At 42.7% G+C, this 26,326-nt stretch overlaps 1 protein-coding gene across 11 annotated transcripts in view; it reads right to left on the minus strand.

The window, feature by feature from the left end:
- Positions 1 to 1,077: 1,077 nt before the first annotated feature.
- The window catches only part of AQP11 (aquaporin 11), a 30,960-nt gene continuing 5,711 nt past the window's right edge, over positions 1,078 to 26,326 (minus strand). For 10 of the 11 annotated variants that reach the window (XM_050942388.1, XM_050942397.1, XM_050942376.1 and 7 more), the window contains 2 exons: positions 3,304 to 3,420; positions 1,078 to 1,429 (listed from right to left, as the gene is read on the minus strand). In XM_050942388.1, coding sequence (XP_050798345.1) covers positions 1,377 to 1,429; positions 3,304 to 3,420 — 170 coding nt within the window. In that variant the 3' untranslated portion in view covers positions 1,078 to 1,376. The other variant, XM_050942457.1, reaches the window with a different exon arrangement.

Raw genomic sequence — 26,326 nt, forward strand, 5'->3', positions numbered from 1 at the left:
GCAAGAGTTCTGTGCTTCAGTATCTCACTTATGTATAAAACTTGTTAACTTGATCCCCTTTCAAATCTGCTAAACAAAATGGAGAAATACAACCAGCCCCTCTACATAAAATTTTAAACAAAATTATGTTTTTGCACAGATGAGAGGGGGCAAAGTGTTTGCTATGTTAATATTATAAAAGCATAGAGAGAAAAATGTACTATGACAATACTGTGGAATGCTCACAACCTGTGAGTGGTCTTCACCACAAGCAAAGGTGGCCTCTGACCAGTCTGGCATGGTGTACAGCAGCAGTACATTTTCTGAGGCAGCAGAGCTGCTCTGCTGGTTATTTTTTGTATGGCAGAGGCCTAAACATGCCCACTGTGTGCCCTTAAAGAGACATCAGAGTCACAAATGATTCAAGCTCTCTGAATAGTCATCAGAGTATGTTGTCTGATTGATTGTATTGATTAACTCTCCTGTCAAGACTCCTCATGCTCATAATACTGACTAGTCTTAGGCAAAGTTAACAATAGAAAATGCACTGCTGTCAATCAGGACCAAGAATTAATTACTTAGTACTCAGAAAAAGAGTGGACAAAAATAATTGAAGTATGGGCCTGATTCTGCAACTTTTACTATCATGCAGGATTGGGCCCTAATAAGCCAATAAATGATAGTGAGGTGGCAGATTCCTCACAAGAAGAAAAGGTGGGTTAGTACTTAGCAGTAAAACATCTTTTTTAAGAGTGTCACCTCTCCATGTTCACACTTGTGGGAAACAGTGCCTCTGGGGTTGAGCTTTGTAATTTTTCTAACAGGTAGCATCCTTTAGGGCTACATGCCCCACCCAGCCCCCCCTTGCAGAGGCTACATATGCCACAAGTGGGAATATGCAAAGATCATTTCAAGAATAAATTTTTCAGAATCCATCCCCTCTTGTGGGTATTATATATTGATGAGTCTGATGTAATTAAACCACTGGTGGCAGATATCTGAGGAGGTTATGTAACTTTTGTATCTCTCTCCAATTGACATTTTCAATAGGTTTGGAAGAAAGGTCAATGAATGGCATTTTGGATTAAAGTTAAAGGGACAAGTTCATTTTGCAATAGTGTTTTTCTTCATATAAATGGCTTAACTGACAAATGTGATAAAGACTTTCATTCTTGTTCTCACCATACCAATTTGTTACTGTAATTCAATTCTACTGTAAAGTTAAGACTGTATTTCAAAACATAAAATTATCTGGAAAGCCTGTAAGGAAATCAGTGTTCTCAATGCCTGGTATCCAGGTGTCTTCCCTCTATGTACTGTGTTGCTGCAATTTAGTTCTGTTTTTAAGAGTCTCTCTTTTTAACACATGTAGTTCTAGAGTTCACCATTTTAAAATCTCAGAATATCAGAGGAAGGATTTCACCCCACACAATGGCCACAAGCACTGTACCTGATGGGACAAAATACAAAAAGGCAGTTAAGTAAGTACATTTGAGGAACGTACGGTCCAGGTTCTATGTACAGTAAAATTTTAAAATATGTTTGTTTGTCTAAAGGACAGTGGAGACTACTGAAAAAAGCATTTCTTTGTAGAAAGGGACATGCAAATTCAGTGTCTTGCAAAAAGAATCACAGCAGACATGGTTTCCTGCAAAGAGAAATCTTGCAGAACCTGTAGAAGATCACAGCATTAATTAATTCTTCCCTGTCAGATTTCTTACCCTAAGAATAGATTATTCAAAACAGACATTGTGTGGAAAAACGTACTTTTAAAAGCCAAACAGAGCATATGTAGTTTAACTGACTTCAAAGTTTTTGGATTATTATTTTATTTTCAAGTTATGTGCCAGTTGATCCAAGTAACAAGGCTTAGGAGCATTCAGCACACTGACTTCATTTACTCTGTCTCCACATACATCCTCTTCCAGTTTTCCATACTTGGACTTGCCAGTTTCTTTTCAAAGCTAGTGATGTCACATCGGATCTGTGGTGGAGGCAAGGACTGATATGTAGAAGTAGAGTACATTAACAGGGCTTTTTAAAAATGAGGTACTGTCTTGTGCGATTTTGCTAAGTTGCTTTTTTAATATTCTTATTTTGTACTTAATGACATCTTACCACTACAGGCTAGTTCTAGCCTCCAGTGGGGTTTCATGACAGCTGTGACATCACTAAAGTAGAGCACATTTAGATTTCATGGAGTGGAAGCTGCCAAGTCTGGGCTTTAATAAGGAGGAGGAAAAGGTACATTACCACCACACTGGGTGTTCTCCTATTCTTGTTATTTTGAGCAGTTAGCCCAATACTTAAGAAAAATCCAGCTCTCAGTTTTTGTGTGTGTTGTAATTAAGCAGTACAGAATCTAATTGGATGGATACAAGCTGACCAATTTCTGTCCATTTTCAAATTCTCTCAGGCTATTTTTTCACTTTCACAGCTCACCCTCCCTTTTAGGATCTGCCAGAACCCAGCACATGTGGCTGATATTTTGCTAGAACCTGTACAGTCCTACAGTATGTTGCACATCTCAAACCACTAGAATTTTAAAACTGAGGCACCAGGGCCAAATGGAAGGCAGCTATATCATTGGAATATCATTCTGGCAGAGCAAAGTAGATAAGGTGTGTCAGTTTAAAACTGACCAGTTAAAATGGATATACCTGTATTGCACACCAATTTGAAATTTTGCCATTGTTCCTTTCAAAGCACCCTGCAAGCATACAGACTTTAAATGTGTACATTAATGATCACATAGTCAAAGAAAATGATACCTCACTTTTTCTAAAAAAGAAAAGAACCCCCTAAAATAATAATAATTCCAACAGCTAAGTTAATATGATAGTAAGGCTGAGATATAAATCTGTCAGACAATTCAAAGTTATGTTTCCTACTTCAAACCTTATTAAATCATATGTCAGAAGATGTGCAAGATATTTTATTTTGACCAACTTCTGTTGGTGCAAGAGACAAGCTTTCAAGCTGACACACAGCTCACGCTTGTCTCTTTCACCAACAGAAGTTGATTCAGTGCAAGATACAATCTCATCCACCTAAGTCATATGTACTACTACTATATGGCATGAGATTAAAAACTCACTCTATATATGCAAGAAGGACAAATTATGATTCCTCTGGGAACCATAACTTTGAATGTTCTGACTTGAATCAAGTTCTAACCTTAACGTTGCATTAATTTAACTTATTGGATTCAATTTGAAATGAAAAACTAGTAGATTGTGAAAATAAAGGACAGTGATTTCTTTCCCTGAATCACGTGTTGTTACAATGTTTTTTTCAAGTGCAAAAAAGCATAAAGGCACTTACCTAAGGAAGGTGCCATCCAATACACTAGTGAATAATCCCAGAATTTTTCATGGAAACAACTTGCATGTAATGAAAAGGCCAATGCTGGGTTAAATACTGCTCCAGTGAGGTTTCCTCCTGCAATAAAAGTTTTAAACAAAATTAAACTAAACCATCTCTCTTGACTTGTATTTCTTTGAGCGGAAATATTTGGTATGGGGACACAAATGTTAATCCATGATACTACATTAAATGTGTATTTTGTTACACTGGTAATAAACAGCACTAGCAGAACTGATTTTAAATACAGTTTAATTCTGATTTGGTTTGTCTGGTCAGGTGAACTGGGCAAAACTTTTTTAAAACAAGTTTTAAAAAAAACATGCTCTAACACAGGCTATAACTCAGCCCCCTTCTAACAACATCTGAGTTTCCAATGTAGATAGTGATAAGCCCTGTCTCTGTGACTGTCCTTGATTGATACTATATCGTATCAGTTCTTCTGTAAGTGCCCCTGCACAGTCAGTCTCTTGGGATGTGCTGACTTGGTGCAACTAGAACAGTGAAACCTTCTGTAGTAGTTGCATCTCAGCCTCTCTCCTCCTATATGTTTCACCATTGAATTAAGCTTAACATGGTCCAAACTGAACTCCTTACCTTGCCTCTTCCCCTTCATTTTCTGTCACTAGTGACAATACTACCATCCACACTGGCTGAAAATTCTCAATTTCTTAACATTTGGATATTTCATGGTTGTTTTTACAAACCACACAATTTTTTCATACAATTATTTAATTTACCTGCCAAAATAAATGAACTATAAAATGTTCTTGGAATGGATTTTGCATTCTCAGGCTAGGTCTGCACTACAAAGTTAGGGTGAATTTATAGAAGTCATTTTTTTTAGAAATTGTTTTTATACAGTCGATTGTGTGTGTCCCCACACAAAATGCTGTAAGTATATTAAGTCGGCGGACTGCGTCCACAGTACCAAGGCTAGCATCGACTTCTGGAGCGTTGTACGGTGGGTAGCTGTGGCCTGTTAGAAGTGCCTTGCCCCTCCCCTCCCATCCCATCCCCAGATCCTATGCCAGCAGTTAGGGAGGTGTGGCTACAGGAAGATCATGGGCACCATTGTCACCTCAGTTCCTTCCAACTGCCACAACATTAGGCCACCTTAGAGCTGTTTGTCTCTGTAATTAGTGCAATCATCTAAGAATAAATAAAATGTTAGTTGCAGTGTTGTAGTAGTTAGTATAATTATACTTAGTAAAAAAATTAAACTAAACATTGAAACAACATAGTTAACTTACTGATCATGACAGAGGTCAAAGTGAAGAAGCACAGCTTCAAAAAATGTGCAGTTTCTGGCAGTCTTTCCTTCCTTCTTGTCTAGCAGATCATTGTCCCTTGAGAGCGTATATGAGTGGCTACCACTGAGAGAACCTTGGAAAATACTCTCAGGGCCAATGATAGCCCGAGCAGGAGCACTCTGTATTGTTAGTGGTCGTGTCCCAGAGTGAATCCAAGACATGGTCTATGAGCAGGTATGATTGAGATGTGAAAATAGACATCCTGGAGGTCAAAGGCCAAAATCCAGTCTCCCTGTTCCAGTGCTGGAATGATCATCAATAAGGTGACCATCTTGAATTTTTGAGCCTTGACAAACTTGTTGAGAGCTCTGAGGTCTAGTATGGGTCTCCAACCTCTCTTCCTTTGGGTATTAGGAAATGATGAGAGTAGAACCCTTATCTCGTAGATGCTGAAGAGCTGGTTCTATAGCTCCTAACAGGAGGAGGCACTCTCTCTCATCATAGCAAATTCTCATGAGAAGGATCCCTGAAGAGGAAAGGGGAAGGGTGTTGTGGTATGGGTAGAGAAGTAAAATGAATGGATTACCTGGTTCAAACAATCTCTAGGACTTATCAAGTTTGTCAAAGCTCAAAAATTCAAGATGGTCACCTTATCAACGATCATTCCAATGTTGGAACAGGAAGACTGGATGTCAAAAAGCTGGTGTTGGGTGTCCTTAACTTCCTCCAGTGGTATCAGGAGGGTGTCTGCCACCCTCTTTGGCAGTTCCTGGATGAGATTAAAGTCATCTGCCCAAAGATGTTGGGGGAGGCATGATGGTTTTGTCTGGAGAAGAGGAGGATATGGTCCTGGGTGTCACTTCCTCCTCAGTATTGGCTTCCTGTTCCTCTATGTCTTGAGGCGGTTCCAAAGCCCTGGATGCTGCAGCTCAGAGGGCATATCTAGAAGATTCTCAGGCAAAGCTTGAGAGAGTCCCAGTATGGCCATTGGGGTGGCATACAGCCTGGTAGTGATGCCATGAGTGGCTGTACCAAGATGCTGGCGATGGGGTCATCTGTGGGTATTGGGCTCACTGTCTGAACCCTCTCTAGAGAGCAGAGGGACATGGCATGGTAGCAGGGATATTTCCCATGCTTGGTAGAGGCTCAGTGCAGAGGTCTCAGTACCAAGGGGTGGGGACTCGGGTGCATCCAGCGTGTGGAGGTCACTGGAATGGTGGGATTCTGCCAGTACTGATCATCTTGGCATCAATAGTGATGCCGGGGGGAAGGAGACCTTGTCCACACTGGTCGTTCTGGTGCCAGGTGAGCTGTCGCTGGCAGCTCAGAAATGGACTTGCATATATTTTAGAATGCTTACTCTTGTCCTTTGGTACCCATGACCTGGTGCCTGTGCCCATCAGGTCCGTGGGCCTCTCAGCGATACCAGTTGCCATCAGTTTTCGTGAGGCATGGGTGCCAGACTGAGATGGTCTGAGTGCTGAAGATACTGAGCAAGATGGTAATCGCTTACGGCTATTTTTAGGCTCACTAAGGGGACTTCTTCCTCTCTCTTAGATGATTTGTGAGAGGGATCCAGAGCCTGTTTCTTCAACCCACATCCCTAAGATACTAACAAATTTATCTGAGCATAAGCTTTCATGGGCTACAGCCCACTTTATCAGATTCATAGACTGGAACATACAGCAAGAAGATATTTATACATACAGAGAACATGAAAAGGTTTGTGACCTTGTCCTCACCCACAACTATTTCGGCCCCTGTTATGACTCACTGAAGTATGCAAAGGCATGTGACTAGATCAGGTGATACTGGACTCCATCTTGTGCCTGTGCTTTTCCCACAAATTTTGCTGGGGAGTGGGGACTTTGCTTGGAACAATGACGTTCCCTCCACATGAAAGAAGCTATAAAATGGGGAAGTGATATCATCACTTGGCCTCACTCCCCCCACAACTCAGACTGAACAGGGGAAGGTGGTCCCAGGCAGGAAAGAGGGAAGATTGGTTAACTGTTTGTACCATCAGAGTGAGACACTGCTCGATTCAAATCTTATCTAGTTTATAGAACAGACTTTGGTTTTGTTTTGCATGTTAGGTAATCTACTTTGATCTGAATGGTATTACTTATAATCACTTAAAAACTCTCTGTCATTAATAACTGTTTTATATTTTTTACCTATAAGAGTGTGGTGTTTGAAGTGAAAGGGAAATTTGCTCAGGAACAGGGGCTGGTGCTTTGTCTTCTCCAAATTGAGGGAGGGGCAGATTGGGTAATAACTTGCACTGGTCAGGCTTCTGACCAGGGAAAGATAGTGCAACTCTGGGGTCCTAGGCTGGGGAAAACTGGCCAGAGCCTCTCTATTGTTAGTTCATGATTGGCTAGGAGCAACATTCTTGTAACTGAAGCTGGGTGTGTCCCTGCTTCTGTATGGCTATATAAGTGCAAGACCTAGAGGACTGCAGCTTGTCACAGCCTCATAGTATGAGAGGGGGCCCAGACTGGTATGCCAGAGGACTCAGTAGTACCCTAGTTCCAGGCTGCATCCCGGGGAAGTCCGTCACAAGCATTTATAAGGACACTACTCAAAGAAGAATCAATGTATTAGCTTACCCTTATTTTTTCCAAAACCTAATATAGATAAGGAAGATACTAGATTACATTCCTTGAGATGAAAAAAGAACACTCTCATATTACCTGGATAGAACTAAAGACTTCAGATCTTCTCTCAGGTTGTTTATACCAGTTCTTCAAGGGTAGGCCATGTCAATAACCTAATCCCAGATTTGGACCTTAGCGTCCAAAATATGGGGGTTAGCATGAAAACCTCCAAGCTTAGTTACCAGCTTGGACCTGGTACTGCTGCCACCACCCAAAAAATTAGAGTGTTTTGGGGCACTCTAGTCCCCCCAAAAACCGTCCCTGGGGACCCCAAGACCCAAATCCCTTGAGTCTCACAACAAAGGGAAATAAACCTTTTCCCTTCCCCTCCCCTCCAGGTGCTCCTGGAGAGATACACAGAAGCAAACTCTGTGAATCTAAGCAGAGGGAGTCCACCCTCTCTAATTCCAGTCCTGGAAACAAAAGCACTTCCCTCTTCACCCAGAGGGAATGCAAAGTCAGGCTAGTAAATCTAACACACACACAGATTTCCCTCTGACTTCTTCCTCCCACCAATTCCCTGGTGAGTACAGACTCAATTTCCCTGAAGTTCCTCACTAAAGAAAAACTCCAACAGGTCTTAAAAGAAAGCTTTATATAAAAAAGAAAGAAAAATACATAAAACTGGTCTCTCTGTATTAAGGTGACAAATACAGGGTCAATTGCTTAAAAGAATATTGAATAAACAGCCTTATTCAAAAAGAATACAATTCAAAACACTCCAGCAACTATAGACATGTAAATACAAAACAACAAACCATTTTGTACTCACAACTTGGAAACAGAAGATTAGAAAAGCAGGAAATAGAAAAATCCTTCTCTAGCTGAGAGAGATTCAGGCAGAAGACAAAGAACTCAGACACAAACTTCCCTCCACCCAGAGTTGAAAAAATCCGGTTTCCTGATTGGTCCTCTGGTCAGGTGCTTCAGGTTACTTTTTTTTCCAGGTGAAAGAGACATTAACCCTTAGCTATCTGTTTATGACACGCCCCCCAAATTGCAGACAGTGGGGAAGCTCACTGGCGGCGATTTCCTTCTAGAACTTTAAAATAAACAGATTACTACAACACATGCACCTTTACATATACCACTAAGTATATAACTAACAGACTTCTGCATTTTAAGAACACTTTTTTAACTACTGAATTCTGGGAAACTCTCACGGGAGAGTGCATCAGGTACTTTGTTAGAAGCTCCTGAGATGTGCTGAATTTCAAAATCAAAATCTTGGAGAGCTAAACTCCAACGAAGAAGATTCTTGTTCCCCTTGGCCGTATGAAGCCACTTTAGTGCAGCATGGTCAGTTCGTAGCTGGAACCGCCGTCCCCAAACATATGGGCGTAGCTTTTCCAGGGCATACACAATGGCACAGCATTCCTTTTCACTGACTGACCAGTGAGTTTCCCTCTCAGATAGTTTCTTGCTGAGAAACACGACAGGATGGAAGTTGTGATCTGTTGCTTTCTGCATGAGAACTGCTCCTATACCACGCTCAGATGCATCCGTGGTTACTAGGAATGGCTTGTCAAAATCCGGGGCCCTGAGTACAGGGTCAGACATGAGCGTCGCCTTAAGCTGGGTAAAGGCCTTTTGACACTCATCAGTCCACTTAACTGCATTTGGCTGGGTCTTTTTGGTTAGGTCGGAAAGTGGGGCAGCGATTTGGCTGTAGTGTGGTACAAATCGCCTGTAGTACCCGGCCAAGCCTAAGAAGGATTGGACCTGTTTCTTTGACCGTGGGACAGGCCACTTTTGGATAGCATCCACCTTTGCCTGTAGGGGGTTTATGGTTCCTCGACCCACCTGGTGCCCCAGGTAAGTCACTCTGTTTTGGCCTATTTGACACTTTTTGGCCTTAACAGTTAGTCCGGCCTGCCTGATGCGCTCAAAGACCTTTTCCAGGTGTAGTAGGTGTTCGGGCCAGGAGTCCGAAAAAATGGCCACATCATCGAGGTAGGCAACTGCATAATCTCCCAGTCCTGCTAGTAGACCATCTACCAGCCTCTGGAAGGTGGCGGGTGCATTTCGAAGGCCGAAAGGAAGGACATTAAATTCATACACCCCCGCATGGGTGACGAATGCTGACCTCTCCTTGGCAGGTTCATCTAGCAGTACTTGCCAGTACCCCTTGGTTAAGTCTATTGTAGAGATGAACTGAGCCCGACCCAACTTTTCCAATAGCTCATCGGTGCAGGGCATTGGATAGTTGTCTGGACGAGTTACCGCATTTAGCTTACGGTAGTCCACGCAAAAGCGTATTTCCCCATCTGGTTTGGGTACTAGAACCACTGGAGATGCCCATGCACTGGTAGATGAGCGGATTATACCCATCTGTAGCATGTTCTGGATCTCCCGTTCAATAGCAGCTTGGGCATGAGGAGACACCCGGTAGGGTGGGGTTCTAATGGGGTGAGCATTACCTTTGTCAATGGAGTGGTATGCCCATTCAGTCCGTCCTGGGGTGGCTGAGAACAATGGGGCGAAGCTAGTGCACAGCTCCTTGATTTGTCGCCGCTGCAGACGTTCCAGGGTGGTTGAGAGGTTCACCTCTTCCACGCCACCGTCTTTTTTCCCGTCGTAGTAGACACCGTCAGGCCACTCAGCATCATCTCCCTGGACTGTAAACTGACAAACCTGTAAGTCTCTGGAATAGAAAGGCTTGAGAGAATTAACATGGTACACTCTGGGCTTTAGTGAGGAATTGGGAAATGCTATGAGGTAGTTCACAGTTCCCAGGCGCTCTTGGACCGTGAATGGCCCTTCCCATGATGCTTCCATTTTATGGGCCTGTTGCGCCTTCAAGACCATAACCTGGTCTCCTACCTTGAAGGAACGTTCTCTGGCATGTCTGTCATACCAGGCCTTTTGGTCTTCCTGAGCATCCTTTAGGTTCTCTCTAGCAAGGGCTAAAGAGTGTCGGAGGGTGCTTTGTAGGTTGCTTACAAAGTCCAGAATGTTAGTTCCTGGAGAAGGCGTAAACCCCTCCCATTGCTGCTTCACCAACTGTAATGGCCCCTTAACCTCGTGACCATACACAAGTTCAAACGGTGAAAACCCTAAACTGGGATGTGGTACAGCCCTGTAGGCAAACAGCAACTGCTGCAACACTAGGTCCCAATTATTGGAGAATTCGTTGACGAATTTTCGTATCATGGCCCTCAAAGTTCCATTAAACCTTTCCACCAGGCCATTGGTTTGATGGTGGTACGGGGTGGCAACCAAGTGATTCACCCCATGAGTTTCCCACAGTTTTTCCATGGTCCCTGCCAGGAAATTAGATCCTGAATCTGTAAGGATGTCGGAGGGCCAACCTACCCTGGCAAAGATGTCTGTTAGGGCCACGCACACAGTGTTAGCCCTGGTGTTGCCTAGAGCTACTGCTTCCGGCCATCGGGTAGCGTAGTCCACTAAAGTCAGTACGTACTGCTTTCCTCTGGGGGTCTTTTTTGGGAAAGGACCCAGAATATCCACAGCTACTCGCTGAAATGGGACCTCAATTATGGGGAGTGCCTGGAGAGAGGCCTTGACCTGGTCTTGGGGTTTTCCCACTCTTTGGCATACCTCACAAGACTGAACATACTTGGCAACGTCCTTGCCCATCCCCTCCCAGTGGAAGGACTTCCCAAACCGGTCCTTGGTTCTGTTCACCCCAGCATGGCCACTGGGATGATCATGGACTAAGCTTAAGAGCTTCCCCCGGTACTTAGTTGGAACCACCAACTGTTTTTGCGGTTGCCATTCTTCCCGGTGTCCACCAGAAAGAATCTCCTTGTATAAAAGTCCTTGGTCTATAACAAACCGGGATCGATTAGAAGAGCTGAGAGGCGGTGGGGCGCTCCGTGCCGCTGCCCAAGCTTTATGAAGGCTGTCATCCGCTTCCTGCTCAGTCTGGAACTGTTCCCTTGTGGCTGGGGTCACCAGTTCTTCCAGACTGTGGACTTGGGCTTGGTCCCTCTGGAAGTGAGGTAGGTGATGGGGTGGTTTCCGTTGCTGGTGAACCGCTCTCCGCTGGTGCACCTGAGGGTATTTCAGGCTCTGGCTGAACCTTTTGGGTATGGCTGTCTTTTGCTTCTGCCAGTTCTGGCTCGCTGGCGCCCTCTGGCGTTGAGTTTGAAGATGGGGTTGCACTTGCTGGTGCTGGTTGCTGTTCCAGTTCCGGGCCTGGGACTGGAGGTGCTGTGGCTGCTTCAGTGGTTGGCATGGAATCCGGGTCCACTACCTCTGTCTGGGTCTCTGGTAACGCAGACGGGGCCTCTGTGGACGGCTCAGGAACAGGAATGGGTCTGGAAGTTTGCCTGGTTTGGCTATGTGTAACCATTCCCACTCGCTTGGCCCGCTTCACCTGGTTGGCCAAGTCTTCCCTCAGTAGCATGGGGATAGGATAATTGTCATAGACTGCAAAAGTCCACATTCCTGACCAGCCTTTGTACTGGACAGGCAGTTCAGCTGTAGGCAAGTCTACAGCTTGTGACATGAAGGGGTAAATTGTCACTTGGGCCTTTGGGTTGATGAATTTGGGGTCTACGAAGGATTGGTGGATAGCTGACACTTGTGCCCCTGTGTCTCTCCACGCAGTAACCTTCTTTCCGCCCACTCTCAAATTTTCCCTTCGCTCCAAGGGTATTTGAGAGGCATCTGGGCCTGGGGATCTTTTGTGTGATGGTGGTGTAATGAACTGCACTCGGATGGCGTTCTTTGGACAGTTGGCCTTGATATGTCCCAGTTCATTACACTTAAAGCATCTTCCATCTGATGGGTCACTGGGCCGAGGTGAGTTACTGGAGACTGGTGAGGTGGAAGAATAGGGCGTCTGTGGCTTTACTTGGGTTGTATGTGGGGTCTTTGGCTGTCCTCGGTTGTAGGGTTTATGGTCGGTGTGCCCCCTGGGGTATTCGTTCCCCTTGACCGTAGCTTTCTTGCTTTCTGCCACTTCCATCCATCTGGCTCCAATCTCCCCCGCCTCAGCGAGATTTTTGGGTTTTCCATCTTGTATGTACCGTGTGATGTCCTCAGGAACACCATCCAAGAACTGCTCCATTTGTATGAGTAGGTGCAGTTCTTCCAAGGTTTTAACATTGTGTCCTGATATCCAGGCCTCATAATTTTTCCCAAGGTAGTAGGCGTGTTTGGGAAATGACACATCTGGTTTCCACTTTTGGGTTCTGAAACGCCGACGGGCATGATCCGGGGTTATCCCCATTCTGTATCTGGCCTTGGTTTGGAAAAGTTTATAGTCGTTCATGTGCTGCTTAGGCATTTCAGCTGCCACCTCTCCTAAAGGTCCACTGAGCTGTGGCCTCAATTCTACCATGTACTGGTCTTCAGGGATGCTGTACCCAAGACAGGCTCTTTCAGAATTTTCCAAGAAGGCCTCGGTGTCATCACCTGCCTTGTAGGTGGGAAATTTCCTGTGCTGTGGAACAATCATTGGCGCAGGGTTGCCAGGGCTGGCTGGCGCATGCAGCCCAGCTTGCGCTAAGTCCAGTTCATGTTTTCTCTGTTTTTCCTTCTCTTCATTTTCTATTTGTTGTTTTTCCATTTCTTTTTGTTGTTTTTCCATGTCTCGGCGGTGGGCCGCCTCTTCTTCTTCTTGTTTCCTTCTGTGGGCCACCTTTTCTTTTTCTAGTTTTCTTTTGTGGGCTGCCTCTTTGGCTGCTTGTTCTCTTTTGTAGGCTGCCAGTTTGATGCTTTCTTCCTTTTCTTTCAGCTCCACCTCTTTTTGTCTTTTTTCCAGTTGTCGCCTGTGTTCAGCTTCTTTGATTTGTTCTTCAGCCTCCATTTTTGTATTGGAAGGCATGGTTCCTGTTTTCTTGTGTTGGGGTGCCCTCCGGTGTTTATTGTCTGAACTGCAGGCTTTGTTGCCTCCTGGGGTCTGCCTAGCAACAGTGCCTTTTTCCCTTTCTTCCTTTAGCTAATTTTTTCAATGTAAGGTAAACCAGAAAAACCACTTTATTTGCATGTATATAGTGCTGGTATATGACTCCTAATGGGAGTGCTATTGTCCGACAAAAGACCTGTTTGTCACAGCTTAATGGTTTCTTGCTTAATATGCAAGCCACAACTGCCAGAGAGAGCAGAAAAAAAAATCTCTCTGGTTCCTTTTGAAAAACAAGCCCTCTCTGCTAAAAAGCCCCTAGCAGAGAAAAGAAAAATATAATATTCCTACTGGCTTCTGGATTCTATCTTTCCCACCGCTGCCACCATGTCAATAACCTAATCCCAGATTTGGACCTTAGCGTCCAAAATATGGGGGTTAGCATGAAAACCTCCAAGCTTAGTTACCAGCTTGGACCTGGTACTGCTGCCACCACTAAAATTAGAGTGTTTTGGGGCACTCTGGTCCCCCCAAAAAACGTCCCTGGGGACCCCAAGACCCAAATCCCTTGAGTCTCACAACAAAGGGAAATAAACCTTTTCCCTTCCCCCCCCCAGGTGCTCCTGGAGAGATACACAGAAGCAACCTCCGTGAATCTAAGCAGAGGGAGTCCACCCTCTCTAATTCCAGTCCTGGAAACAAAAGCACTTCCCTCTTCACCCAGAGGGAATGCAAAGTCAGGCTAGTAAATCTAACACACACACAGATTTCCCTCTGACTTCTTCCTCCCACCAATTCCCTGGTGAGTACAGACTCAATTTCCCTGAAGTTCCTCACTAAAGAAAAACTCCAACAGGTCTTAAAAGAAAGCTTTATATAAAAAAGAAAGAAAAATACATAAAACTGGTCTCTCTGTATTAAGGTGACAAATACAGGGTCAATTGCTTAAAAGAATATTGAATAAACAGCCTTATTCAAAAAGAATACAATTCAAAGCACTCCAGCAACTATAGACATGTAAATACAAAACAACAAACCATTTTGTACTCACAACTTGGAAACAGAAGATTAGAAAAGCAGGAAATAGAAAAATCCTTCTCTAGCTGAGAGAGATTCAGGCAGAAGACAAGGAACTCAGACACAAACTTCCCTCCACCCAGAGTTGAAAAAATCCGGTTTCCTGATTGGTCCTCTGGTCAGGTGCTTCAGGTTACTTTTTTTTCCAGGTGAAAGAGACATTAACCCTTAGCTATCTGTTTATGACAGGCCATTTCAGCTCAATCATTATCTGGATGGGTCAGACTCTGTACTGAGGAATGTTTTAGGAAAGCTTTGCTTTCCTCTCCAGGTCCTGTTAGAGCTCATAGTACTAGAGGAATGGCTGTTGTGGCAAAGTACCTGCTTCTCCTCAGCTGGCTCAGTCCCTTTTTGCCTTGGAGACACAGGCTTGGACAAAGCAAAGTCCTTCCCGGTCACGCAGGGTCTGGCTGATCCTTTTCTCAGTCAGTCCCTTGCTCTGTTTCTCTCCCCTTCTGGGGACAGAGTGCAGTCTTCCTTGCTGGAAGAGTTCAGAGTCTTGCTGCACCTACTCACTGACAGTTTCTCTCACTCCCCGCCTGCTTCCCTGCCAGGGAGGGTTTAAAAAGGTCTCCAGCAATTGGGGCCAGCTGAACCTAATTAGTTCCCTGGTAACTCCTATTCCAGCTGAACTTTATTTCTCCATGGCTATCTCCCCTCAATGGATAGGGAGAGGCCTTTTAACCCCGCTGGGACTAATTACTACCCCTCCCTTGCTATTTGTCCTGGGTTTGCCACACTGTCTACAACATTTTTCAAGTACATTTCCATTGCTGAAATTTGCAAGACCACTACATGGAGAACAATCCATGCTTTTACAAGTCACTTATGCACTAGATTTAGAATCCAGGTCCAATGTTCATTTTGGCAGGTCAGTATTTCAATCATTGTTCAATTAGGACTTGTCCATCCTTTACTGAGGTACAGTAACTCTTCACTTAACATCGTTCCGATTAACATTGTTACGTTGCTGATCAATTAGAGAACATGCTTGTTTAAAGTTGCACAATGCTCCCTTAGAAAGTTGTTTGGCAGCCGCCTGCTTTATCCACTGCTTGCAGAAAGAGCAGCCCATTGGAGCTAGCTGGTGGGGGCTTGGAATGAGGTGGACCAGCAGTGCCCCTAAGTTCCCTGTGCGGCAGCCGCCCAGCAGGCTATCAATTGCCGGGCAGTTCAGCTGTCCCTCCCCCCACTACCGTGTGCTGCTCCTGCCCTCTGCCTTGGAGCTGCTCCCTGGAGCCTCCTGCTTGCTGTGCAGGCACAGGTGGGAGAAGAGAGGTGTTAATGTCAGGGTATCCCCCTTCTCCCCGCACCTTTATCCCATCTCCACAGAGCGGGGTGGGGGGAGACATGACAGGGCTCAGGACGGAGGGAGCTTGCTGGCAGCAGCTGCTGTCTCAACTTGCTGATCTACTTAAAAAAGCAGTGTACTTAAGAGTGGGGTCAATATACTTAAAGGGGCAATGCATGTCTCTCTCGCACACACATTCAGTATATGTGTACATCTCTCTTACTCTCATTCTCTCTCACACACAGACACACACGGTGTGTGTCTCTCTCTACCGTGCTGTGTCTCCTCTCTCCATTCCTGCTGCCTTGCAGAGTGAGGCTACATTAACAAAAATGTGTTAACTCTTGATCTAGCACTCAGCTGAGCACTCATCATTTAGCAGTAAGGCATTCCCTGGGAAATATCCCAGCCTCTTCCAGCCTCTGACTTCACCACCTCAACCAAGCTTCACAATCATCATTGCCGTGTACAGTATTAAATTGTTTGTTTAAAACTTATAGTGTGTTCCCTGGAACCTAACCCTCCCCATTTACATTAATTCTTTTGGGGAAATTGGATTCACTTAACATTGTTTCGCTTAAAGTAGTGTTTTTCAGGAACATAACTACAAATGTTAAGCAAGGAGTTACTGTACTGCTTTCCAAACTTTCCCAAGGGTGGAAATATGCAAAGGGCACTCTAAAAAGAAAAGTAGCTTGGTTATTTGTAACTGGAGTTGTTTGATATACACACTCTGCATATTCCCACTCCCTGCCTGCCTTCCCTGCTTCTGTGGAGTCCTAATTATATCACTACTACATCATGTATTCTGTTTTAGGTTTATTCTCCAGTGCACACTCTTGGTCAGGAGGAGAAAGAAGAGGACTAAAGTGCTTCTAACAGGCACTGCTACTGGAAGGTTCCATCACTGTAGCTGCACCGCGTCAGCACATCCCAGGAGTGTGAATATGCAGAGTGCATACAGAAGAACTTCAGTTACAAGTAACCTCCATTTCTAATTGCTGTTCAATGGAGGAAATTTATTAAAAGACTAATTTTATTCTATTTTTTGTTCCATTTACTTAATGATTTATTATGAAAACTTTTGCCTTAGCAAGTAGGTGTTACTTTACAAAAGTTAATAAACATAACTGCATACATAACCTACAGTGAGGTAAATTAAAAAAACAAACACTACTACTGCTGTTACTGTCCAACCCCCAAACAATAAACCAGAAGCTGAAGCATATAAATGTACTTTGCATCTTTCCCTGTGGACTACCCTAAAAACCTTGGCCAAATGCCCAAAGAGAAAATTCCAAAGGTTACAGACTGTAGAGAGATTCTGACCTCTGTACCATGGGAATTCAGTGTAATAAGCCATCACTTTAAGCTTCCATGAAATCTGAAACACAATGACCAGACTGCACATGACACACCCCACACCAAATGATAATAGAACACAAAAACAGGGATCAAAATTTTAATGCTAACAACTTTTTAATGGAATTTTTAACGTTCATAGAATCATAGGGCTGGAAGGGACCTTGAGAAGTCATCAAGTCCAGCCCCCTGCACTGTGGCAGGATCAAGTAAACCTAGACCATCCCTGACAGGTGTTTGCCCCATTTGTTTTTAAAAGCTTCCAATGATGGGGGCTCCACAACATCCCTTGGAAGCCTATTCCAGAGTTTAACTACCATTATAGTTAGAAAACTTTTCCTAATATCTAACCTAAATCTCCCTTGCTGCAAATTAAGCCCATTACTTCTTGTCTTACTTTCAGTGGATATGGAGAACAATTGATCACCATCCCATTTATAACAGCCTTTAATATATTGGAAGATTTATCAGGTCACCCCTCAGTCATCTTTTCTCAAGACTAAACATGCCAAGATCTTTGAGTATGATCTTTCCATCAGTTGTGCACCCACCTTATAGTAAATTCATCTAGATCACATTTACCTAGTTTGCTTATGAGACTGCCAGGTTTCAAAAAGTCTTACTAAAATCAAGGTATATCACATCTGCTGCTTCCCCCCTATGCACTGGGTCAGTAATCCTATCGAAGGAAATTAAGTTGCTTTGGCACATTTTGTTCTTGACAAAACCATGCTGACTATTCTTTGTAACTTCATTATCTTCCAGGTGCTTACAAATTGATTGTTTAATAATTTGCTCCAGTATCTTTCCAGGTACATTATCTTATAGTAAGTAACTGCTAGGCAATAATGGACAGGGGGAAGGAAATATCAAATTTGCCTTATGCATTACTTTTTTCACTTTTTTTTTTTTAAACACTTAGGCTAAACATAGGGATGATCTTGAGAGATGCCAGGCACTGTCACCTCCTATTGACTTAAAATGAAAATGAAGATGCTCAGCATTTCTCAGGATTAGGCCCATAAAAACAAATGAAATACATTATGGAGGCTATATTCATCATTAGTGTAACACGACTTGCATCAGTGGAGTTATACTGGGGATAATTTGGCTTTTTTGTTTTTAACTTTTGATGTGTATTCTGGTGGTGGCCATTTTGCTGAAGAGTGATATCTGCAAACCAGAATTTTCATGCTGCTAAACTGCCTGTGTTTGATCATGTGTGAGAGGGTTGTTTTTGCAGATTTTATCCAGGGTTAAGTCTTTTAAAGCTTGCTTCTAATTTTCCTTGGATGAATAAATCAGCATGAACAATGAACCCTTACTTTGTATGAATGTTACACTGACTGCAGTAATTCCTGCTTTTTGTCCCAGGTGATTGTTACCTCCTTCTGATATCCCATTCTGATTAACCGACTGGTATCACAACATGAAATTTAAATAAGAGAAGCTCCAAGATAATGCAGTGCTGATGGGCTCAAAAAGGAATATTATGCTTTGCTATTATTGACATGTTATGAAATAATGTAAAAATATATAAAAATGAAAATAAATTCCTAAATGAAATTTCAAAACTCCAAAATGAACATTTCTTATTTTGAAATATATCTATTTCCCAGGGACGTTCATTGAAATCTATACTTTTTAAAAATGCCTTGACTTAAAAAAAAAAAAAAAAAAAAAAGGGAAAAAAGGCATTTTTCATTGCTTATGCAATTTCTTCTGCACTACCTCCACAGGGATTTCTGACATATCTGCCATGTGACACAGAAGTTCCTAAAACATATTGAAATCATCAGTTTGAACAGAAAGAGCACTATTGCCTTGTCTGGTGAAGAAGAGGAGGGTACTTCTCCGATTGCAGGTGTTCTTCCTCCTCACTTTCTTGTTCGTCTGATCATGCCATGCCAGTTGTCCCTCTTGGGAAGCTCTATGAAGTTTCATAGGAGAGGAAAAAAGGCTGTAGAGGTAGGTTTCCTCACCAGCTGCATACCTCAAGGGGCCCATTAGGGCCAACATAGGACACTATAGGCATAAGAGACAGGGAGACACAGGGGTGGATATAAAGGCACATGTTCTTCCTTAGATCCCATAGATCTATGCCTCTAGTGACAGGAAATACATCCCTACTGTAATCAGAAGGGGAGGCAGAAAAAGAGTACTAGTGAGGCCACACTAACCGGGATCCTACAGTGAGCCTGTCTCTCCCACCACCAGAGCTGAAAGACTCGGGTAAGAAAATAAAGAGTGCTGGCACTCATCTAAAATTGAATTTCAGCTCCTATTAAATCCTGCTAGAAGTGAAGGGATGGTTCAGAAAATGGACTGAATAAAGAAAACGAGTTAAATCTCTTAACTTAAAGATGGCTTGAGAGTTTCCTGCCACTAAAACAAAGACAATATAACCATAAAGCTGAAGAGTTACAATACCTCTACAAGCAAGCAAACAAACAGCAACAAAACAACTAATCCTCCCACCAGAGACAGTAACTGTTGATAGTGTGTGTGGATAGGGGCACAATTTAAAGCTGCTAGTGGTATGCAGCAGGGTTCAGGGCAGGGCATAAAAACCCTGGCAGAAATCAGGGGGGATGGGGATGTGACCCAATGTGATCCTCTACCCTGCACACACATCACAGCATCAAGAAGCAACCTTCCAATTCATCACTGCTTCTGCAACACGATGACATCACATAATTTGTGCAATGGAGTTTGCAAAATTACTACCAAGAGTTTAGATTTTAATTGTTCATGTAATAATTTTAAGATTTAATAATTGTCCTAGGGTATTAAAATGCTAACACAGCTTCTCGGGCTACACATCAGCTTTAGACTGTGTACTCCCGGAAAGGAGATATGCTAACCTGGGCAAACAGAAAAAGAGGGATTTAATTTAAATGTAAGATTCTTAATATTCATTAATTTGACTATCTGAAAACTGTTCCTTGAATGGTTTCTTTTAAGTTACCAATTTAAATACTTCCTTCTATTTAACAGGACTTAGTTTATAAACTGTTCAGTTTACTCAGGATAAATCAAACGGATTCACCAATCTTTAAACAACATTCCTTTGCTCATCTGTATACTATAATATATTTGCTACTAATTTTGGGAGTAATACAATTTGGTTTTCTTACCTAGAGATATATCCCCACCAAAGGAGGACCCACTCTTAATGTGTAATCTCTGCTGAAAGCTCTCCACAGAGTACCATACAGAAAAGATTGTACCTGAAGTAGCTATTGTTTACTACTACTTCTATTCTGTTTTCTTATTTCTCTTTTCCTTTTTTAAAATATTAGTTGTATTAATAAAAGTGATTATTCTGCTTGACTTACATCATTGTGCCCCCCAAAGCAAAGCAAGGACCCCTTGTCACTAAAATAATGGGGGTAACATCCCTGAACTGGCATTTATTAAGACAATTTTTAAGATCTGTCCTGTCATTTTTTGTTACTCTAGACTATACTTTTTTAGTAATTTTGGTGAATTACTTGGTGCTAAACACTTAAAACATCCCTTTCTGCCTCCACAATGGTTTTGAGTGATAATTAATGCTACGTTTTAGTCACAGGTCATTTTAGTAAAAGTCATGGAGAGGTCACAGGCAGTAAACAAAAATTCATGGCCTGTGACCTGTCCATGACTAGTACTATATACCCCTGACTAAATCTTGGGTGGGTGGGGGTGTCAGCCCAGGGCTGCTGCAGGTGCTTGGGGTAGGTGGCAGGGGGTTGCCATTGGTGCTGGGTGGCAGGGTTGGCTGGACTGGCAGACTCCCTACCTGGCTCCATGCCTCCTCGGAAGCAGCAACATCCCTCAGCTCCTAGGCAGAGGCGTGGCCAAGCAGCTCTATGTGCTGCCTCTACCCCAAGTGCCAGCTCCACAGCTCCCATTGGCCGGGAGCCCCACCCCCAGAGGTAAGTGCGGCCCAGAGCCCTCGACCTCTCCCACACCCAAACCCACAGCCCTGAGCCCCCTCCCACACCCAAACTCCTGCTGCTGCTTGGGGTGCAGTGGCACCTGGGTCAGCTGCACCGGCTGCTGCAGAAGTCACGGAGGTCCTGGAACGTCACGGAATCTGTGACTTCCATGACCTCCATGACAAATTGGCAGCCTTAGTGATAATGCTTCCCAACTGGTGGTGGTGACGGAGGCCATGTTTATGCTACAAAATTACGTCAACCTAAGTTCCATTGGCATACAGCCGCTGCAGTTAGTACATCACTTGTGCGAGTGCATTCTTGGCTCCTTTTGTTGGCAGTGCACATACTTACCAGGAAAGCTTGTATCAATGCAGGGTGCAGTGCACCATGGGTAGGTATCCCACCGTGCAACTCACTACCACCCAGCGCAGTCTTTTCGGAGTTTTCGCAATGCCTCATGAGGCCAAAATAAGTAATGTAAGGGTAACTGGGAACATCAGGTCAACTTCCATAAAGAAGTGTTCTCCACCCCATAATTTTCATGCCTTTTCAAAATCCCACAAATGTGCTTCCCTCCTTGCTGTCCACCATCTCTGACAGAAGAATGAAGCCTGCACAGCACTGAACTATTGTCACGAGCATTACAAACACAGGGTGCACAATCTTGCAGTATTTGCAGAGCCGCAAGGAAAGCCATGATGATGATTCCTTGGAGATGGAAAAAAAAATTCAAGGTTGGGGGTAGTGTTCATAGAGCAGCTGGAGATGATGCAGTGATGGTTCTGGGATTAGAAACAAGCTCTGACTGGATTACTCACATTGTAATGCAGGTGTGGGATGACAAGCAATGGCTGCAGAACTTTTGGATGTGCAAGGTCACATTCCTGAGTCTGTGTGCCAAACTTGCCCCAGCCCTCCAGCGCAGGGACACCAAAATGAGAGCAACACTGACAGTTTGAGAAGTGAGTGGCGAGCATTGCAAGTTTCCACAGCGCAGTCTATTGTTACTGGTCAGTTGGGAATCAATTTGGAGTTGGGAAAACCATCACAGGGGCCACTATCATGCACATTTTCAAGGCCATTAATCAACTCTTGCTATGCTAATCGACTCTCAGCAATGTGCAGAACATAATGGATGGATTTGCAGCAATGAGGTTCCTGAACAGTGGTGGGGTGACAGATGGCATACATATCCTTATTCTGGCACCAGACCACCTACCCCACAGAAAGAACTTTTCTATGGTTATGCAAGCTCTGGTGGATCACTGGGAACTCTTTACTGACATCAGTGTGGGTTGGTCTGAGAAGGTGTATGACGCTTGCATCTTTAAGAACACAGGACTGTTCAGGAAGCTGAAAGCATGAACTTTCTTTACTGCCCGGCAGATTACCATTGGGAATTTTGAAATGCCTATCGTGATCCTGGCCTATCCCTTGTTCCCATGGCTCATGAAGCCATACACTGGCCACCTTGACAGCTCCAAGGAGCATTCAACTACAGGCTCAGCAGGAGCAGAATGACAGTTGAATGTGCCTTTGATTGTCTGAAGGGTCGCTGGTATTGTTTACCACTCTGTCCACTCATTTCTCTGAACCATCTGAGACTGAGACCACCCAACTTATTTCACATAAACTATCAGATGGTAACAATTTACTGTCACATCTGAACTGAGCTAAACTAAACTAGCCATGCAGAGTCCATAGGCACCACATCCCCTTATTGGGGTTAATAGGTTATCATGGTAATTATACGGAAAGTCATGGCCTGGTCATGGAGGATAAAGGGTAAAAGTTACAAATTGATAGTAAAAGGGAAGGCCAAAAGTCACAGATGCACTATTTTAATTTTAAAATAATTTTATTATTAAAAAAAGTATGTAAAACTATTTATATCTGCGATTCCAGTACTTCCAGTTTGGTTCTGTAGTAGCACCAGAGCAGTAAAGCAGACAGATTAGACCTGCTGCTGCCATTTCTTCATCACTTTTCTGCTTCAGCCACTGCAGACACTTCAAAAACCACAAAGTAAATTCTGTGACGTCTTAAAAAACCCAAAACCATAGAGATCATAGAATCTGTTATACTCACCCATCTTCCTCAAAATGGCACACCACAAACTCGAAACAAAATAGCAAATGTATGCATTTTTAATGTCATTATAAATCAAACAAAATAAAATAGTTGTTAGAGATCCCATTAGCTAAAGCCTCATCTAAACTAGCCTGTTTTCTGATTTTAAAATATTCCAACTGTTGCAAATACTAATGCACCTCATAAATTATTACAGTGGTGGGAGTGCTAACAAAGACAAAATAACAACAGCCCATCAGCATTTTTCCTTGTATTGTGTAAACATACTTTTAAATGGTGGTGGGTGCTTGAAGCTTTGTCTATTCTCGTGGTCTCGCCAATGGAGAAGTTGCACCAATGGGAAATTTTTCAGAGAAAAAAACAAAACCCTAGCAGAGATATGTTAGATGCCCCGCGCTCCACTGCCTACATATCTGAGCTCTCAGTGAAACTGGTTTAACTGTTTGTTATTGCATGCCAAAATTCCCACGTGTCAAAAATTACCATTTTTTTTAAAATATGGAAATGAAGGAGTCTTAGACTTCCATGACAAAAATGCCGCCTTACCCATTGACAATCCTCTGAGCTATCATTTTCCTATGAAGGCTTATTTGAGCATTGCCTATAATATAGCTTGGCAATATAAAATGAAGTTCATATTAATTTCCATAACTTTAAAACATGGCTATCTTTTCTAGCTTAGTTATTCAGTGAGTTGGGGTGGTTCGATTTTGTAGCTCCCACAATGCACAGCTGAATGCTGCACGTACATTGCCTATTTAAAGTGATGGCAGTATATTATTTTCTTATCTTCCAATATCTGCTGACAACAGACCAACATCACTGCTGATATGAGGAAAAACAATACTTTTTCTGTTTAGTATTTAATCAAAATGTTTAATGTTTCACAGTGAAGTTTTTATATCACCAAGCATAGTGTCTACTTTGGCTAAGACAAACAACTCTGACATCTTAGTGTTTGATGTTCCAGAGCTAAAGTATTTGTAATGAGTATTTCAGGATTATACCAGTATTTAATAAGAAATATTGAATTAGATACTGAGGGTGAAATCCTGTCTTAAAATGTGTAATTCTAGGAATGAAAACTGCAGCTTGTGGTAAAGACGGAAAGAAATGTGCTACTGGGAAAACTGTCAAAAAGCATGTACGCTAGCTGTCTTCTGGTTTCCATCATCTAGCAAGTAGTCTATGCCACTTCATGTGTTAAGCAGAGATCCTATCCTGATGTTGGGAAGCATATGGCCTGCATATACTCACCTCTTCCCTACCTTCCTGTGCCATCATAATAATACAAGGCAGGCCCTTAAATATTAGATGGCAATCCCTGCAGACATGGAACTCTTGTAAATATATGACTAGAATGAAAGATGCTATTTTGTAGATTGTACAACACGTTTAGGCTGCTCATTAGGAACAATGGACGATTCAGATTGGCCAGAACAGGTCAGGCATGAAAATGAGACTTTTCCCCCCTGCACTTTTATATTTAGAAAAGGAAGAAAAGAGGAGGAGCTGGAAGAGATATGTAAAAAGAGATACACAGAAAAAAGATTTATGAAAATTTCCAACATACAAAAGCTTTTCTAAAAACATTAAAGAGGGTTCTTAGCTTATCATGCAAAAAGTACAGAAATTTTTTTACTTCCAGGGTTTTAATTTCATTTTTGTCTATAAGGGCAGCAGGTTTAAAACAAACAAAAGAAAGTATTTTTTCACACATCACATAGTCAACCTGTAGAACTCTTTGCCAGAGGATGTTGTGAAGACCAAGACTATAGTAGAGTTCAAAAAGAACTAGGTAAGTTCATGGAGGATAGTTCCATCAATGGCTATTAGCCAGGATGGACAGGGATGGTGTCCCTAGCCTCTGGTTGCCAGAAGCTGAGAATGGGCAACAGAGGATGGATCACTTGATGATTACCTGTTCTGTTCATTCCCTCTGGGGCACCTGGCATTGGCCACTGTTGGAAGACAGGATACTGAGCTAGATGGACCTTTTGTCTGACCCTGTATGGCCATTCTTGTTATGTTCTTATGATCTATCCTACAAACTTTTTCAAAGGAAGAACTCAACAATTTTAGGAGTAGGAGCTATTGTGCAGGAACACAGTTCCCATTCCTCCACTAAAAGCTAAGAGAAATTATTCTTGGGGGACCAGTGCTCCCCCAAAGGTCCTCCCGTCCTTTGAAGTGGGGACTCACAAGCCAAAGGAACTTAAAGTGGTAGCAGCAGTAGGAGAAAGTGCCTTGCAGCCCCTAATGGGAAGAGGCAGGAAAAATAAATACATAGATTTAACATAAAATTTCTCTTTAAATGTCTTGATTTTCTAAATTGTATGACTGCATCATATATTACAAAATTTTCTGGGAAAGTACCCCAGGTCCCACTTATTTGTTTTTACATTAAAACAGATTGTCCATCATGGTCAAAATGGAAGTGTGGAAAAGCAGAGATGTGTAGCTGGGTAGAGGCGCACACATACTTTTTTACACTTTTGTTTTGCTGACCAAAGGTCTGCATTTGGACATTTTTCCTGTCATCCTTACAGTATTCTCTTTTCCTTGCAGTGACTCATCACCACAACATGATGCCACGCTACATTACTTCACAATGTCCAGATCTGTAATGGTATCCACCAAAACTGGTGAGCTCCCCAATTTAGCTTGATCTATTTTAACTACTGTTTAGGGGGTAAATTATATTTTGACCTTCTTTTGGCTATTGATCTAATTTAATGAAGTGAGTCACCTAAGATGGTAATGAAACAAAGAATGATTCTCACCCTAAAAGTTTGCTTCAGTTTTTTCTTTGCTCTTTCCATCCCACATCCTCAATTCAGGGATTTTTAACCCTCTCACCTCTCCCATCTGTTCTCCTGTCTCCTCCATCCTTTGTTGCTTCTCTCCCCTTGTGCTTTCTTTTGTCCCCTCCTCTTAATAATACTGTAGCTGCTAAAACAACTTAATGTTCATAAAACAGAGGAGTAGGAGATTTTCTGACTCCTGTTCTCCTGCTATTTCCGAAGAGGACTACGTAGCCAAATTTGGTGAATGAGGGATCAGCTCTTCTTCAACCCAGATAATAGCATAGTAGATAATGGAGTATTAGAAGTTTAAGCAGTAGTCCTCCATAGCTAGTTTTGCTTAGTAAATGGAGAACTTCTATAATCTTTTGTTATACAGATAATGATTAACAAAACATTTTAAAAGGTTATTTTACATACAGTATAAATTTTCAATTGAAAAGTCTTCAAGGCAGTATCACTGTATTTCTGTTTGTTCTCTGAGGTTCCTCACACACTTTTGGGCAGTTTTAAATATTGAGATATTTATTTCTAAACCAAAAATTTAATTTGAACCTTAATAAAATGCTGTTTCAAAAAAATCTACAAGCTATAAAAGTTAAAGTTGTACTTTAAAAATAAAACCAGAAAGGAACACCAGAAAATATAGAAATGCAAAGTTAAGGTATCTCAAACAACCTTGAACTTTGCTCTCATATTTGCATC

The sequence above is a fragment of the Gopherus flavomarginatus genome, chromosome 1 (assembly GCF_025201925.1).
Source record: "Gopherus flavomarginatus isolate rGopFla2 chromosome 1, rGopFla2.mat.asm, whole genome shotgun sequence".
Classification (NCBI taxonomy): domain Eukaryota; kingdom Metazoa; phylum Chordata; order Testudines; family Testudinidae; genus Gopherus; species Gopherus flavomarginatus.